At 42.6% G+C, this 19296-nt stretch overlaps 1 protein-coding gene across 1 annotated transcript in view; it reads left to right on the top strand.

The window, feature by feature from the left end:
* Window positions 1-773: 773 nt before the first annotated feature.
* iqck (IQ motif containing K) overlaps window positions 774-19296 on the top strand; it is a gene marked incomplete at its 3' end in the record, with an annotated part of 20121 nt that continues 1598 nt past the window's right edge. The window contains exons 1-8 of the mRNA XM_080448302.1: window positions 774-850; window positions 943-1070; window positions 2183-2339; window positions 3299-3396; window positions 4169-4218; window positions 5394-5471; window positions 6495-6579; window positions 19196-19284. Coding sequence (XP_080304428.1) covers window positions 775-850; window positions 943-1070; window positions 2183-2339; window positions 3299-3396; window positions 4169-4218; window positions 5394-5471; window positions 6495-6579; window positions 19196-19284 — 761 coding nt within the window. The 5' untranslated portion in view covers window position 774. The remainder of the gene's footprint in view (window positions 851-942; window positions 1071-2182; window positions 2340-3298; window positions 3397-4168; window positions 4219-5393; window positions 5472-6494; window positions 6580-19195; window positions 19285-19296) is intronic.

Below are 19296 nucleotides of genomic sequence, written 5' to 3'. Positions count from 1 at the left end.
TTCTGCCCTTTTATTTGAAGCCTTTATTGTTGGAATAACATCTGTGGCAGAGATTCAAAAAAGTGTCTTATATTTTATGCTGCTGGTTATAATCGTGGCAACTGCACTTGATTTATAAACTAAGCATTCCATTTTGGTCGAATTAGTGGTTAACTTGGATGAGATTTGGCATTATTGCAATTCAGCCACTGAACTGACAAGGGACTTTCTGGATTCTGGTAGAGTGCAGAGGAGACATGTTCGCCACTATGCTGCCATCTAGTGGTGAATCTTAGAATGGATACTTTGCAGGCTCTGCTTCCCTCGTAAACAGCGAACGTCATGACGTCACCACGTTGTCAGCGTTCTAAAAAAGATCGTCGTCTTCAGTGTTGCCAGGTCTGCTTATTAAGAACGATTTTGGGGTTGTTTTTCTGTGAAGTTGCTTGTAAAAATGTGTGGTTGCTGTTTTTTGGGCTTGTTTTTAAAGTGCACTTGCTTCCAATTTTCTTTTTAAGCTTAGTTTAAACCAGTTCTAAAACAGTTGCATGCCCAAATTGCATGCCCAAATTAATGTATTTATCTGCAGACCCCATCTGAAATTATTTTTAGAATATATTCAAAATTTCACTTTTTCTTTTCAAGAGCTTATTGAAAATAGCAGATCTACAAGCTCTCAACGCGTCGCATCGCAATGTGGTCGCTTCTTTTGGGCTTGTTTTCATAGACCTGGCTGCTTATTTCTCTCACAAAATCTGGCATCGGTGGTTGTCTTCCTGGGCAACCAGTGCGTCCATGGCAACTCCTATTGAGCTGAAAATGGCAAAGATCATCGGCGCTAAGAAATCCTTGTGGCAAGAAGTGTGTGAAGGTAAGGCATTAAAGGCGATCAACTTTAATGACCGTGGTAAATAAAACGGCTAAACATTGTTGTGATAATAATGCTATCCTATCACTTTGAAGAGTATGAAGCTGAACAGCCATGTCATCCAGACTCTTCATGGACAGACTGTGGTTCTGTGAGCAGTCAGGTTTCACAGTACAGTGCCAGCAAACATACCCCTGTCTTCTATGGACTGACTACAGCTAAGGTCTGTATATCATTATCCAACTGTCCAAATATATTATACAATTAATATATAGATCATTCTGTAAGGCAGAACTCATCATGGTTACATGATTTCTGTAAATCTGTAAACTCAGTAAAATCCTCGTGTTCATTTAACTCTGAGACAGTGGTGGAAAAAGTACTAAATTTTTTTACTTGAGTAAAAGTATCAATACTGCAATGTAGAAATATTGTGTTAGAAGTAAAACTCCGGAATTCAAAAATGACTTGAGTAAAAGTAAAAAAGTATTTGTATGCATGCTTCTCATGCTATCACAACACCACTAAGGCCTTAAAATCAAGGCTCCAGACATCCCAAAACAAACTGGTAAGGCTACTTCTTGGCCTCAAACATGCAACCCATCTAACCCCTGCTCATTTAGCTAGGGTTGGATGGCTCAGGGTTGAGGACAGAGTACAGCAACTTGCAATGGGCCTGCTCTACAAGATACACCATAACATTAGGATACCCATGTTGTACCTGTCAAAAACTTCAAAAACGTAAATGAAGTCCACAATCATAACACCAGAGGCAGCATGGGGATCTCAATTTAAATAAGCCATTGTGCTTTTATGAGCGATCCGTTTTAGAGGACCTTGTATTGTGAATTGTACTACCATGTACTGTTTCAATGTCTTTTCTAAATAAAGTAAATGTCCCATTTCATACGTTTTCAAATGTATACAAATCTTTTGTAAATAGCAGATCTACAAGCTTACAATGCCACGCATTTTAAGCTTGTAGATCGGCTATTTTCAAATGGCCGAAATGTATACAGAGCTGAAGTGGTTAATGTATGTTTTGTGATAATAATCTAAATCTATAAAGTAACTAGTAACTAAAGTTTTCAAATAATTATAATGGAGTAAAAGTATAAAATTTGCTTCCGAGATGCAGTGGAGTAGAGGTAAAAGTACAGAAAATTGGAAATACTCCAGTAAAGTAAAAAATACCTCAAAATTGTACATAAGTACAGTACTTGAGTACATGTACTTAGTTACTCTACACCACTGCTCTGAGATGGTCCATTTGGTTACATTTCTATGCTTACAAATAGATACATTGTGTATGGTGATGGTCATGGGTCTCATCAGGTTTTTGTGGACGATGACCCCTTGAAGAGCTTTGACCCTCTGCTCTGCCACCCTGCTCTGGCTGGGTACTCCATCTTGGAAAAACGCCCACCTACAGCAAGTCACAGTCTCCCACCTGTGGCAGTAGACATTATGACCCCACCACAACTCCATGAACGTAAGTTTACATCACCTGGCTCTGCTGGATACTTCATACAGCTGTGTACGCTAGCAATGTTGCTGTCTGTTCATATGAATGACTGCTGCTGTCTATTCCGCTTGAAGATCTGTTATTTAGGCAAGTATAACCGCTTAAGCCCTATATTCAAGAATTTGTGTTTTGTTGTGTTACATCTTGTTATATACAAGTGCTTAGTAAAATGTTTTGTTTCCTGTTTGACTAGCAGCATTTATAAACAATAGCAAAGAAATAAGTTTGGCAGCGAGAGTAAGAAAGCATGTTTAACAAAGTATATACATTGGTCAATGGTCACAGCACATGCATTGGTCATAGTTATACATTATTGGTCATCTCACGACGAATAGTGAAAAGCTCACAACAGCTATTTTGGAATATTCTGAAAATGTTTGCTTATAATCAGATGTCCAAATAGTGAAGCCAGTGTTGGTGGTAACATTACATTTTCAACTTTGTTGATCTTAACATTTTTAAGGTGGGGGCATGAGAGATAATACTGTATGATATAAGGCATATTTTGATCTCTCTCCATCACTTGGAAGGCCTGAATGACATCAGTGTGTATTCCTGAGTTCCTGAGCGATGAGCTGAAATAACAGGCCAGGTTCCATCAACAACTAACTAAATAGGAATCATATGCAATCATTTGACCTTAACCTTGGGGAAGAGGGATGAGATAGACATAAGAAGATCCAGCCTGATCACCCTCTCCTCTCCTCTCCTCTCATTCCTACTGTAATTATTCTGGTTTCTTCCATACACACACTGAGATGCACAATCCCCCCCCCCCCTCTCTCTCTTTCTACCCCTATCTCTCGGTTGCTGTCATTTGAGCTCAGTTCGTTCATGATTACACTTCACATCATCAGATAAAGCCACAATATATCCCCTGTGTGTGTGTGTGTGTGTGTGTGTGTGCGCGTGTGTGCGTGCGCTAGGTCCGATCACCAGGTATTTGGAGGAGAGTGTTTTTCCAGTGTTGCTGCCTGGGTTGGAAGCCATGTTGAAAGAGGCTGAGCGACAGCAGTGTTTCCAGGTCCGCACTGTTCCCTGTGCACATACAGTATGACCTGTTCAACAATCTGACCCACTGTTCCCTGTGCACATACAGTATGACCTGTTCAACAATCTGGCCCACTGTTCCCTGTGCACATACAGTATGACCTGTTCAACAATCTGACCCACTGTTCCCTGTGCACATACAGTATGACCTGTTCAACAATCTGACCCACTGTTCCCTGTGCACATACAGTATGACCTGCTCAACAATCTGACCCACTGTTCCCTGTGCACATACAGTATGACCTGCTCAACAATCTGACCCACTGTTCCCTGTGCACATACAGTATGACCTGTTCAACAATCTGGCCCACTGTTCCCTGTGCACATACAGTATGACCTGCTCAACAATCTGGCCCACTGTTCCCTGTGCACATACAGTATGACCTGCTCAACAATCTGACCCACTGTTCCCTGTGCACATACAGTATGACCTGTTCAACAATCTGGCCCACTGTTCCCTGTGCACATACAGTATGACCTGTTCAACAATCTGGCCCACTGTTCTGCTGCAGAATAAAACACTATCTTATTGTTTTGTATTCTATTTGATCAGAATTTCTACTAATTGTAATCCTTGTTGGACCTTTATCTTTGTTTGTAGTAATAAAAAAGAAGCATACAATATTCTCAGTTAACATTGTTATTTGTACTATTTCTTACCATACTACTGCCATTTGATTTATTTTCTTAAGTCTATTGAATAGTTGCATATTGCAGTCCTTTGATTACTTTCCTTCTGGTTTCAGAGAAGAACAGCGTTCAACCCATGTGATTTCCTTACCGAGTGGTTGTACAAGTAAGTCCTGCACTCACCTCATTTTTGTCTCCGCCAGGCCGAAAGGCATGGCGAGAGAGTATGTTTTGCACCCTGTCCGTCCGTCCATGTGTCCGTCCGTGTGTCCATCTGTCTGTGAACAGCTAATCTCCGGCACCGTTGGCCCGCTCGCTGCGAAACTGTGCACACACACTCCCTGGATGCCAATTCAGAACCTCTGCACCACATTTTTCACATGGGCCTGTTATAGCGCCACCAGGAGGCCGATTTGTGCAAAACTCCTTTTTTATATTACTCTTACAGATTTTATCCAAACATCACGCAAATCGGTACACAGTATCTCTATAGTCATGTGATCAACATGGATCTGTCCGATTTTCCATATTCCATCCTGATTGGCTAAGATTGGCTTCCAAAGTTTGCAGGAATGGTTCGTTTTGAACAAAATGCCTCAAATCATCAACGCAGCATGCGATTTCCTCGAAATTGTGCATACACATTACCACTAGGCCCAGGAAGAAATGCCACCCTTTTCACATTGGCCTGTTATAGCGCCACCAGCAGGTCTAATTTAGCAAAACACATTTTTGGAACAAAATACCTCAAATCATGAATGCAGTGTCAAATCATGAATGCAGTGTCAAATCATGAATGCAAGGCCTAAGAAGAAATGGCACCCCTTTTCACATTGGCCTATTATAGCGCCACCAGGAGGCCACAATAACCTACCTGACCTGGCGGAGACCTGTGCTCCGAGGAGCACTTTTTCTAGTTTTTCTTTCTTTTTTTATTCAGCATATAGGGTAGGGTGTTCTTAGCCAGGGCCAAGTATACAGTACATATGCTTCTTTTTCTTTCTTTTTTTTATGTACAGACGAAAATACGTGTATTGTACAGAACTTCACAGTAGACATATTTTAAACATGCACTCACCTCATCTAAAGCTCAATCACCAATGTACCCGGGCCGATGTTCTTCAGAGCCTCTTCTTTTAAAAAAAAATCATTTTTGGCGGAAAACATTGGTGATTAATTCTTGTTTGAAAAATCTAAATATTATCAGAGCTATTGTCCCAATCCACGAATGAAACAGTGTGTTACCAGTTCTTTTCATGATTTCCTATCTTTCACAACCCCATATTGGAATCAATATCTGATCCAAAAACCTCTATTGTTGTGTCTTTATTCATCCCATAGCCACAGCTCCCACAGGGAGGGCCAGAGCCCTGTGAAACTCCATGACATCCCTTTTGTCAAGCACTGGCTCAGTGTACAGTAAGTGACCATAATATGTATAGTATAGTCTATAACAGCCCAGCAAGCACAATGACGTCATGATGACGTTATGATGACGCCCGGTCATCACCCCGGTGACGTTCAGGACTAGGCCAGATCACAGCCCATATGGGGATGATCTTTACGTCATTTACAGGACGTCATCACCGGGACATCATATGGACATTTGGACAGCAATTTTGGGTGATGAGAAATGTGTTTAGATGACGTCCTGGAAGTGACGTTTTTGTGGTCAGGATTAATTTTGGTTGAAATCAGGTGATATTCTGGGCCAGATCTGACTTGTCTTGGTTTGACTTGATCTAGCCCCAATCGAGACGTCACTGATTGGTCCGGGTCCTGACTGTGCTTGCTGGGAGGGGTTCTCAACCTGATTTGGGGGGGGGGGGGTTGTATAGCACATTTAAAAACAACAGGAGTTGACCCAAAGTGCTTTCCATTCAAAATAACATCATAAAGACCTCATAAAATACAGCATAGTAAAAAAAACCATAAAAGCAATACCTCATACAAATACGCGAGGCGTTGTGAGCTTGTATATCGGCTATTATATTTGGCTATCATATATTTATCTGTGGAACCGAGTCAAACTAAATGTAATGCCTCAACTCCTACAATGCCAAGTGCTTATCAGGGTGGGAGGTCCCCAGTTCAAATATGATTATTGTGGGGGGTCCCGGCCTGAAAAGGTTGAGAACCACTGGTCTATAACATAAATGGACGATCTGTGCATGAAAATTTGTGTGTGGATGCTTGTTCACAATACATACAGTAGCACACACACACACACAAATACACACGTTATCGTCCACATTCAAACGCCGGCCATTTTGCCACACCCCCCAAGTACAATGCAAGAGCAAAATGTCCGCCATGTGAATATGGTCAGTGACACTGGCTCGTCCCCTAAACTGCAGCAGTATTTTCTGTCCTTATGAAGTAACAGTGACTTCACTTATCATCCTTCTCTCCGGTCACATGTCTCTCCCTGTCTCTCCACAGTCCCAGGCCTCCCATCCCTCTATCTCTGTTACTGACGGAGGATGAGGCTGCTCTCCTCATCCAGGCTTTCTGGAGGGGATACAAGGTAGGCTGGACAAAAACACATGTGTTAGTGAGTGTTATTGTGATCTTGCAGATCAACTATTTTCACTATTTGTGAAAACAACAAAAGTGGTTAGGTCCTGCATAGGTCAGTGAAAACGATGATCCTTTCCAGACTCTGGGAGAATGATGATAAAACATTATAACAACCTATTTCAGTTGACATACATACAGTATCGTGATATTTGCATACTGAAGCATAATCTGAAGATCACCCGCTACAATGTCTGTAGTAGGTCCAACTGTTCAAAATCTACACATCCAATATGGAACATTACATCATGCGGGGCTGGCAGTTTACAACCAGTGACTTTACGCAGTGTTGGCCAACAGTTACGTCTCTGTAAAGGGCTCACTGCATAATCCCTGTCGGGTTGGAAAAGCTCTTTTTTTCCCCGCTTGGCATGCATTTTAATTTGATGCTTTTTTATGTCATCAGTAATGCTGAGCTTAATTCCTTCCTGAGTGGGTGTTATGGAATGAAGTGCTCTGTACTGTGATATAAGTATGTATACTGTACAGTGTGTACATTTGTTTGTTTGTTTAGTGAAGGGAAGGGTATAGTTTTTTTTGTCACAGCACAAATGTTTGCTGTTTTCTATCATCTCTTATCCACCCTCAAGGAAAATGTAGATCACACAAAGCCTCCTGCTGTGTAAGCTACCGAGCAAAGCATGCCTGCTGGAGTGACATGAAGAATGATGTTCCTTTCAAGTGATCTGAGAAATGAAATAGTGTAGTACAGTATGTGTGCTTGCTTGCGGGTGGAGCTTATTCTTCCAACAGGGGCAACATTTTGTCTTTTTAGGAGAATAGTGTAGTGGCAAAACGGTCCCACTTCTACCACCAGAGAGCGGCGTTGAGCCGGCTGCTTGCTTGGCTTCCCCACTGTGTTTAGGCTGAATTGAGGTTCACAACATGACAACTGATGGCATTGCAGCCTCACAACACCAGGGATTTGTGGGCGGGGGTGATTGGGAGGCTGCGGTTTCATAAACCTCAGAGTATATTTGTACTATTTTTGGATGGAGGGGTGGATAGAAGCATAGATGAATGGAAGGGAAGCGGAAATGAATTGAGTGGATGAGGGCTGATGCTGTAGAGAGGGGCTTGGATTAGGATGCGAGAGAAATACCGCCTTAACTAACTGTTTGAATGTCCTTCAGAGGTGACTCTAGGGAGGGAGAGAAATACCGCCTTAACTCTGTGTCTGATGCACTGTAGAGGTGACTCTAGAGTGAGAGAGACATTGGGGAGGTTATGGATTTGTCTGGGGGTCAGGAACGCGGTCAGAGACCAGGGTTGAGGATCATTAATGCAGGGTACAGCCTGCATCAGTGACCCGTCATAACGGGGTAAAGGATATTTTGGATGGGGACTGAGTCATTGGACTGTGTCGCTGCTGCTGTGTTACTGTGCTGGCTGTAAACAAACCGTAACAGTACCAGCCCAGGACAACAGACCCAGCAAGACACAACTCTGAACCGAGGAAGTGTGTGGGAGGAGACGCACGCGCACACACACACACACACACACACACACACACACACACACACACACACACACACACACACACACACACACACACACACACACACACACACACACACACACACACACACACACACACACACACACACACACACTGCTCCCCTTTCTTTCTTTCTTTCTTTCTTTCTTTCTCTCTCTCTCTCTCTGGTATGTATAAGTAAACGTGTGGCTGTTTGTGACTCAACAGCTTGTGGATTGTGGGTTTACATCAATAATGTTTTCCTCTGTTCCCACTCTCTCTCACCTCCTACTGTCAATCCATCCATCACACGCTCCCCATGGTACCATGTTATCTTCCATTTCCCTTTTCTTGTTTTCTTTTTCCTCCCTCCATCTCTCTCTTGTTCAGTCTCTGCTGTTATGTAACCTGCCTGACGCAGCGCCGACTGCAGTGTGTGTGTGTGTGTGTGTGTGTGTGTGTGTGTGTGTGTGTGTGTGTGTGTGTGTGTGTGTGTGTGTGTGTGTGTGTGTGTGTGTGTGTGTGTGTGTGTGTGTGTGTGTGTGTGTGTGTGTGTGTGTGAGATAGATCGGGACCAAGAACGATCAGAGGGAGGGTATTTTTTGTAGCAAGGGGATGTTTTTCTCCATCCCTTATTCAACTCTGTCAATGCAATATGTTGTGTTCTAAAGATGAGCCACAATGGAAACACAGGCTGGACCAGAGTCCACATCGCCGACCCAGACAGCGCTATTGTCTACTGCCTCACTCTCGTAGCACTCGAAAGAGACACTAGCTCTAAACATATTACATAATCTTCTTTATACTCTGTGCCTTATCCTGGTTATAATCCACTCATCCATGCCTGCTACTGTATGGTGTGTGCACACACACACACACACACACACATCACTGATCTCTGCGACCTCGCTCTCAGACCATTCTAGTCCAGTTGGGCTGAGGTACTGTAGTGCTGTAGCAGTGTAATAAATAGAGCATCCAATTAAGATATCGATGGGAGTTTTAGACTTGCTGCCGGGAAGAGAGTGGGAGGCTTATAGTTTAACTACATTAACCCTGGTGTCCTTATTTTGGGCATGTCATCATAGGTGAACATTTTCTAAAATCTTCAACAACAAAAAAAATATGTCTCAATTTTGAAAATGTCTTTTCAAATTTGTAAAAACGCAAAACAACGTGTGAGTTGTGAGATTGTAGATCTGCTATTTTTTTTAGCAAATGTTGCTCCCAGAATAGGGATGCTAGGGTTCAAGTGGTTAATGTATGGTTATGCATATCTAGCAAGCTTGCAGTAGGGGATCTAAGAGGGCTCGTGAAGGAGAAAACAATTTACAGTTTTGCAGTTTGGAAGACCACAGGGAGTCTATGATGCATGCTGGCCCTAACCCGTTGAGAGCTTTATAAACAAGTAGAATGACTTTAAAATCGATTCTGGAAGACAAAGGGAGCCGGCGGTGATTGTAGTCTAGCTGAGACTGGAGTGATGTGTTCACTTTATACCTTTCACCAGACTTTTTAAATAGACACAAAAATGCATTGCAGCAGTGCTACTTGAGATGAAAGCTTGAATTTGTTTTTCAGTATAGGAGTGGTAGTTCTTCTGAATATTTCTCAGATGAAAGAATGCTATTTTGGTCACTTTGTATGGGACTTAAAACTCAAATAAGAGTCTAAAATAACAACTAGGCTTGTTACTTCTGGTTTGATCAAGGGAGTCGGGTTGCCAAGTATTGTTTTTGCCTTTTAGCCCTTTTTTTCCTTTGGGGCCAACTAATAATATTTCTGTCCTCCTTATTTAATTTTAGAAAGTTATTACTCATCTGTTTATTGTGATTACATCACCTAGTAGAAGCATTTAGTGAGAACAGCAAAGGCCCAAGGCAGCGCCATTGTGCAACACCAAAAGTTATGTCATGATATTTGTCTGACACATGTTCTTCCCATAATGTATATTCGGGACCAGCTTATAACACACACTGGCAGCCCTTGAGGTGATTTATGAGGATTTCATGGTCCATTACATTGAATGCTGCACTTAAAATCAAGAAGAACCCAGAGGTTTGATATGGGTGTGTATTGCTTAGAACTCTAAATTAGACTTCTTCAAAAGAGGTTTCACAACAGCAGTTTGGAAGGAATTCAGAAAAAAACACCTTTTCAAGGAATGTTTATTAATATTTATGATGGTGTTTGAAATTCTATTAAAGACCTTCTGAACGACTAAAGAAGAAACAGGATCAAGACAGCACGTGGAAGATTTGCTCATGGCTACAATCCGGCAAACTTTGAGATGCATGGTGAATTCTCTCATTGTTTCCTGTAGAGGTATAGGCTCATATAGTCCATCCCACTGTCATGGAAGAAGACCATGTGGGGAAAATAGAAAATCTATCTTGAGAGTTTAGGTCATAGCTGAAAGTCTAGAAATAGAAATACCCCCCTTGTGAAGCACTTGGTATTGTTATTGGTGAAGCATTTATAAAGATGGCTATTTCCATTTGTCCGACCATCGGTGCACTAGTTCAAATGCCCACGACATGCATCCAGCCCCTGTAGTTTGGCTTCACCAAGGAACACCACATTGTGATTTGTGTGGCTTCGTTCACAGACTGCACACAGTAACTAGAAAATATTGTTCCTATAAAGAAACAATGTGGGCTCGCTTTAAAGCCAAAAAACTGTAGTTATAAAAAGTACAAATTCAAATGGTTTACAGTGTGTGTGTATGTGTCCGTGTGTGTGTGGGGGGGGGGTATGGGTTGTGGGGAGTTGTGTGAGGTTAAACTTTCCAAAGACTGTCGAGCTTTTTCGAAAATAGCAGATCTACAAGCTCCCAACGCATCACATTGTAGATCGGCTTTTTTCGAATAGTCAAAGTATGACAGAGGGGGGTATGTCATGTGGTGTGGTGGTGAAGTATGGGGGGTGTGTGTGTGTGTGTGTGGCGGGGGGGGGGGGGGGGTTGGGAGTTTTGGAGCTTGCAGTGTACAAACGTTTTAGCATCAACATATACTTTGAGACCAAAGTAAAAGTACTCAAATTTTCAGAAAATAGCAGATCTACAAGCTCATATTGCGTCACATTGTAGATCGGCTGTGTGTGGTTACTTTAGGTTTTGTATTTTGTATATCTGTCATATGCTGTAATTGTAGTGGAGTAGAAGTAACAAAAATGGAAAGGAAAATAAAAGTACCTCAAAATTAAACTGTGCATTGTAAGCACTTGCATAGTACTTGAGTAAATATACTTAGTTACTTTGCAGCACCACAGAGCAGCCAATGACTGACAAGCTAGCTAACACCAGGTGTACTGATTGCTAGAGTGCTAGAGTGAAGAGAGACATTGGTTTATATTAATGGTCTTAACTTAAAATGTATACATCACACAGCTTAGACCTTTGGATTAAATTGGAGAGCAGACCTGTGCGAACTTGGTGATGTAAAAAACATATCTGTAGTGTAAAAAATGCGGCCGCAGTGACTTTATGAAAACATGGGGCATTTCTCATCTCAAGTGAAAGAAAAAGGGGCTTTCAGTTGAAATAACATTGACTTTCCCACAGACTTTTTGGGGTGTTTAAAGTTAAATATTTAAAATATTTACAAATTATTTCAAAAAGAAAAGTACAAGCATAGATGTCCACAGTAAGCTGGATTTTTTACAGTTTGAATGGAGTTTCTGAGTGAAAGTATGTAGGAGTAGTTAGGTGCCATACTTTTGGGAGAGAAAGAAATAGTGAAGATATCTATAGTGTGCTCGCTGCTGCTGCAGCGAGCACACAACTATCGATAGCTAAACACTAAACAGTGGACAGCGAGGTCATGCTGTTATTGGACTTATCTTAGTTTTTCAGGGTGGTGTCTCACAAGTCCTACATGTCTGAGGAGGGTTACTGGTGCAGGCTTACTCTTTGTTGAAAAGTGGGGCATTGTGTTGAGAGTATTCTCCAGCCTTGACACAAGCCAGAGAACACACACACACACACACACACACACACACACACACACACACACACACACACACACACACACACACACACACACACACACACACACACACACACACACACACACACACACACACACAGAGAGCAGGGGAACTGGGTCTGTGATTCCAGCTGAATGGTCTTGGGAATGCACTAGTTGGTCCCCTTTGTAGGCCATGGTGTGATGGGTGATCTAAGATGATTTGCCCACTGTAAAGTCAGTGATGGACCATGTGCAGTGACGCTGATGTTGATGTAGCACAGACTCTCAGGACATACAGTGGCCTAAGGCGTTACTTAGCCCTAATGCCCCCTATCCATACCACGATTCCTGGATTTGATACACTGCAGAGAAGGACTGAGGCCCTACACATGCAGTATATCCATATATCCACCGCTACAGTATAAGGTCTACAATGTGCACCCGTGCTCCTGAGAAAATCCACCCTAAAGCAGAATTGATTTGTGCTATTCCACTGTTGTTGTACTGTTAAGTCAATATCTACAAACATACACAATGATGTCCCCAAGCTGGAAATCACAGCATCATGACTTGTTTGAGATATTGCATCCAAATCTTACCATCCCTATTCTGGGAATTTCATAATAGGCAAATATTCAGTGAACATAAGCCTGCACCAAAATAGCCAATCTACATAGATTGGCCAACGCTAAAATAGCCGATCTGCAAGCACACAACGTGTTGCGTTGTGAGCATGTAGATATTTTGGTGTAGAGGTAAAAAGGAAGGGGCCTAGCATACAATTTAGCAGATGCTCTTAATCCAGACCGATTTACAGTAAGCAAGGTAAACACAAGGTAATACATCAAATGCATAGAGACATGGTATTGCCTCAGTAATCTAGGATAGGTAAACCAAGAACCAAGCATTAAATCTAAATGCTAGGTGATATAATATAAAAAAATAATATATATATATAGAGCCCTGGGTTCAATGATGTATATAGCCAAGGGTTTAAGTTGTTAAATACCCATATACCACACCATGGTACCCATATACCACACCATGGTGTGGTATATGGTACCCATATACCACACCATGGTGTGGTATATGGGTAGTTGGCTGGGAGTGGGCTGGGAGTTGTTCTATGGACCAGCGCCAGGATTTGTAACCTGATGATCTCATGAATTCATATTCACAAGTTTTGCAGCTCTGACTTCCAGCTTATGAGATCGTTGTCTATGGTTGTAGATATTGACTTAGATCACTGAGATAGCACAATGTCTATTCAGTTTTAGGGTGGATTTTCCCTTTAAGAACTTGCTTACACAGTACTTTCTAGTTAGGAAGATGAAGTATACAGGTTGAGGGGATTGTGTAGTGTTTATGTGAGGCACATTGTGTGTGTGTGTGTGTGTGTGTGTGTGTGTGTGTGTGTGTGTGTGTGTGTGTGTGTGTGTGTGTGTGTGTGTGTGTGTGTGTGTGTGTGTGTGTGTGTGTGTGTGTGTGTGTGTGTGTGTGTGCGTGCATGCCCCTGAGTGTCGGAACACTGTCTTGATCATTAACGTAATGATGCTTGAAAAGCCCACCCTTCACACATACACACTGACTGTACAGTACAGGGAGGACTGACTCACGTGTGCAATAAAACATCCCCCTCACGTGCACATCAACGTGCACATTCTACCCAAAACATTATTATCAAAGATGACTAGCAAAGAAATAATCTATGAATGGCTCATGTGCGTGTGCACTCTCATAAGCACACAAACACACAGATGAAGTCGCACTCCCTGTGCTAGAATGTGCTCTCAGTCGCCTAAAAAAACGAAACCTCGCCCCCGCTAACTACCTGAGCTAATAGACATAGACAGGCTTCAAAATGCTGCACGCAAACACGCTCATGTTTTTGTTATTTCTTTCGTCACCCCTTATGTGGAGGGGGGGGGGGGGGGCATGTTAGTGGCATCATCGTTAATGGTTGGTTTGATCCCTGGGCCGTGGAACGGTTTCCAAATGTAGACGCAGTAAAAAATATTAGCTCTCATTGACGGCGACAAAAATTCAAACAGGGACATAATGACGTTTCTGCCTGACACAGACAAAATGCACATGCAGAAGGGAAGATGCACAAGTGGAAAAAAAGACCACACACACACACAAAACTGTGGCATTTGCCCACGTTGATGCTCAACCTTCATTTCCATCTCTATTGTATCTCCCGTCTGCAGAAAGGCTGTTGCCGTGTTCCGACACCCGCTGAATTAACTATTGTGGCCCTCCTCCACTAGCCTTATCCTCTCTACTCTTTAATATCCTGAGTGTCATTTAACTCTGAGGGGGTTCAAACGGAATCAAATGGACCCTTACGGGTCCATTTGATTCATTTTGAACCCCCTCAGAGTTAAATGAACATTCAGGACTTTATTGTGTACCGCAGCCCCCTTTCAACAGGCTGCACGTTATATAACAGCCCCACTTTTAGGCACAACAACACTAAACGCTAGCGACAGTAAAGGCTAGCGCTGCTACCACAGAAGGAGGGACTGGGGGATGAACAAGTTGGAGGCGAGAGGAGAGAAGGAGGCGGAGGGGGGGGGGGGGGGAGGGAAGGAGGGAGGCGGTAGGTGCCAGGGAAGGAATGGAAGGAGAAGGCACACCTTCATCAGAAGGAGTGAGGGAGGACGATTTGAGATGAGAGGAAAGAGAGAGAGTATGGTTGTGAGGGATGTATTCTATTCTATTCATTCACAACCACTAGCCAACAGTGACCCAACCCTTACACACACACATTGCTGTCTTCACAAGCAAAGCAATACACACACACGCACACGCACAAGTAAGACGCTCGAACGCGGGAAGCGAACGCAGCTCGAAAATAACATAGCAAGAAGAAATCAAAAACTGTCCTCAAACTAAAGCGTTTTCAACTTGCCATCCGGCCTGAAATATGCACAAATGACATAGAATTCTTAGATATCCCAATAGATGAACTTGTGTAGATGGTTTTAGATGTGTTATTTTTGACTGTAGCTGCTATATTTCTCTCAGAGGAGTGTAATTAGTCACCCAAGGGCAGGCGGATTTCAGCCACACTGTAGTGCACTCTGTGATCTGTCCACATGGGGGCGCGGCTGCACACAGGCATATATCTCTCAGAGGAGTGTAATTAGTCACTCAGGGGCAGGCGTATTTCAGCTACACTGTAGTGCACTCTGCGATCTGTCCACATGGGGGCACGGCTGCACACAGGCAGTGCACACAATACTGCACACAGACAGACGGACACACACACACACACACACACACACACACACAAGATGTGTTATTTTTGACTGTACCTGCTATATTTCTCTCAGAGGAGTGTAATTAGTCACCCAGGGGCAGGCGTATTTCAGCCACACTGTAGTGCACTCTGCGATCTGTCCACATGGGGGTGCGGCTGCACACAGGCAGTGCACACAATACTGCACACAGACAACCCGAGCACGGTTTCATAGTAAGCTCCACTTGCGCGGAGGCGCGCATCCTTCCACACACACACACAGAGAGCTTGGTCTCTTTCTCTTCAATTGATTTAATCAATTTATGTGTGTGTGTGTGTGTGTGTGTGTGTGTGTGTGTGTGGTGTGTGTGTGTGTGTGTGTGTGTGTGTGTGTGTGTGTGTGTGTGTGTGTGTGTGTGTGTGTGTGTGTGTGGTGCGTGCGTGCGTGCGTGCGTGCGTGCGTGTGCGTGTGCGTGTGCATGCGTGTGTATAGCTATGCTTGTGAAGACAGCAATGTTTTAGGATGGCTATTTTTTTAAATAATGCAATTTTTTACCAAAGAACCCTAAGCCTAAACCCTAACGCCTAAACCTAACGGCCACCTCTGAATTTAGCCTCTAAATGCCTAATCCTAACATTTAACCTAACCTGAATCTTTTACTGATTTGTCTTAGCTCCAGAAATCTTTTGTTAACCATGAAAACAACATTACTCTAGTTTTTATCTAGATCTCTCAAATTCTACTATACTTGTGGGGACATCTAGCCCTCGTAAGTATAATAATACCTGGTACACTACACACACACACACACACACACACACACACACACACACACACACACTCACTCACTCACTCACTCACTCACTCACTCACTCACTCTCTCTCACAAATAGTGGCAGGGCAGTCAAAGGAAAGAGAGCAGTGAAACAGCCCAGTGACAGGACAGATATAAAGGATTCAGACAGAGTTTATAAACATTCATCTGCCAGGAAATTTGACCCATTTATGTACTATCCTGCCAACTGAGCCATATAAAATACAAGAGCATGTGAAAGTGCCCACACACACTTTTACACACACACACACACACACACACACACACACACACACACACACACACACACACACACACACACACACCCACGCGCACACACACACGCACACGCACACGCACACGCACACACACACACACACACACACACACACACACACACACACACACATATGCACACACATGCACACGCACGATTAAGCAATCTCCAGCCAGGTGTGGTATGTAGGTTTGTGCCCCATCTGTTCTACTTAACAATAAACTCTGCTCACAGTAAAATCCTCAGTGTTATTTATCCATTTGTAACTCTAAAAGTGTTAAGGATTTGGAACCAAACGTACACTCTCAGAGTTAAATGAACACTGAGGATGTATTTGACTGTGTGTGCTCTCTTTGCAGCACTGGCATTGGGACCACGGTTAATTAGGACAACATGCACAGCAATTTAAAGACAATACTGTTGACTATTGATTGATCTGCTGCACAATTACATTATTGATGAAGTTTGTTTATCGGCATTTACTGTATGCATGTGCTGCTCGGGCATGTGTGTGTGTGTGGGGTGGGGGGAGGGGAGAATTATGCAGTTGATGTGGTCACTTTTACAGCCAAATTAAAGGTAGGGTAAGTGATTTTCTTTGGTTAAAATAAGTGTTATAGCTCTATATTCTGATAGTGCTCATTGCTATAGAGTGTTTGTTCAGTAAAAGGAGTCTCCTTGTCTCTCCAGCTCTTAATAAAACAGAAAATGCATTTTCGTTTCAGTTTCAGTTTCATTTCCAATTTTATCCAATCAGGATAGAGAACTCAATCAGGATATAGATTAAACAAGTGAAATTGGAAGTGATGACACTAAGAAATGAGCAGGCAAAATTGGAACTGGAACGCTATAAAAATGAAGCTTAAAAATGGGTACTTTCTCCTGATTGGCTGAGATTTTGACACCTACCGGAGAATGTATTTCCTGTTTATTAAAGAGCTGGAGAGACGGGGAGACTCCTGTTACTGAACAAACACTCTATAGCAATGATTACTATCAGAATATAGTGCTTTAACCTTTTAACAAAATACTTTTTGTTTTAACCAAAAAATATCACTTACCCTACCTTTAAAAGTACTTCCAACAAGACTTCAATCTTTTTCTCTGGTACTTTAACAAATGTTCTCCTCATTGTCTGCACCATAGTCATAATTCAGTCACTGAAACTTTGTCACGTATCCTGAATGACTGCTATGTGTATAAGGCGATGTACATTGCTAGGCATGATAGAATTGTTCATTTATCAGTTAAGGGCATATGTCCATATGTGTCATTGTCTGTCCAAATCTACAAGCATGCATGTGTTTTAAACTACCATATTCAACCTGTGAAATAGTGAATATGTTACCTTTTCAGATGTTACAGCTAATTTGTTGTTGATAAGGACAGTAGACAAGTGATCATTTTAGAAGTGGGATGCATGTTCGACCACAGTCTGGAAGAGACATTCCTTAACACGGTCCTAAAGTACCAACATCTCCAAGGATGCTATTATTTAATTTGGTTACAAATGTAAATTGCTGGAGTTTATATTTGGAAGCTTCAGTAATGTCCATAAACTAGTTGTGAGAGGACTGCAGACTGCAGGTACAGTATGGCCAAGCCACACGTTAAGGCATTGGCAAAATTCTGCTCAGTGTCTACGATAATTGCCACTCGCCATATGGAGGAGCCGCTGCCTCCTTTATCTGTGAACTGAGAATGAAAACTTGTGTTGTGTGCATCTGCTATCCGTCTGTCTGTCCGTCCGTCCGTTCGTCCGTCCGTAAGTCCGTCCGTCATTCTGTCTGTGAACAGCTAATCTCCGCACCGTTGGCTTGATGGCAGCGGAACTGTGCACACATACTCCCTGGATGGCAGAGCAGAACCTCTGCCCCAAACCTTTCACATGGGCCTGTTATAGCGCCACCAGGAGGCTGATTTCTGCAACACACATTTATGGACAAATCATGAACACGGTGTGTGATTTCCGTAAAACGTTGCACGCATTCCACTGGGCCGAGGAAGAAATGCCACTTGATATTTTTCAAATCAGCCTCATGGTGGCGCTATAACAGGCCGATTCGTGTTTTTCCTTATAACTGCACCAATCAGTGTAAAACATTGTATGCGCACTCCCTAGAGGCCAAGGAAAAACCTTTGACCTGCATTTTTCACATCTGACTTTTATAGTGCCACCAGGAGGCTGACTTATATAAAACATAGTTTTTTATATTACTCCTCAGATTTTATCAAAATTTCACGCAAATCGGTACACATGATCTCTATAGTTATGTGATCAAGACAGATCTGTTTGATTTTTCATATTCCATCCTGATTGGCTAAGATTGACATCTAAAGTTTGCAGGAGTGGCCCGTTTCGAACAAAATGATGCAAATCATGAACGTAGCGTCTGATTGCGGTGAAGCTTTGCACGCACATTTGCAATATGTTGAGGGAAAAATGCCACTCTTTTAAAATTGCCCTATTATAGCGCCACCAGGAGGCCGATTTTCGCAAAACACAAAAAAAATTCACACAAATCGGTACACATTATCTCTATAGTCAAGTGATCAAGACGGATCCGTAAGATTTTTTATATTCCATCCTGATTGGCGAATTCCGAACATTACTGGCCCACAATAACCTACCTGACCTGGAGGAGATCTGTGCTCCTCGGAGCACTTTTTCTAGTTAGTGTTCAAGACATTCTTGTCAAATGTCAACTCAAATAAAGATGTTAAGAGTGTGTGCGTGTGTACCTGCGTGCGTGTGTGTGTGCGTTCGTGCATGTATGTGATGTAGGTCAGAGGTCGTCCAGATGTGCAAGAGTTGCGCCAGTGGCAGAGAGAGCTGAGAGAGGAGAACCGTGACATTAGCAAGAAGGTCCAGGAGTTCTTGGCTCA

Source organism: Gymnoscopelus braueri, assembly GCF_963280865.1.
Source record: "Gymnoscopelus braueri genome assembly, chromosome: 13".
NCBI lineage: Eukaryota > Metazoa > Chordata > Actinopteri > Myctophiformes > Myctophidae > Gymnoscopelus > Gymnoscopelus braueri.
This window is presented reverse-complemented; position numbering and strand designations above follow the sequence as displayed.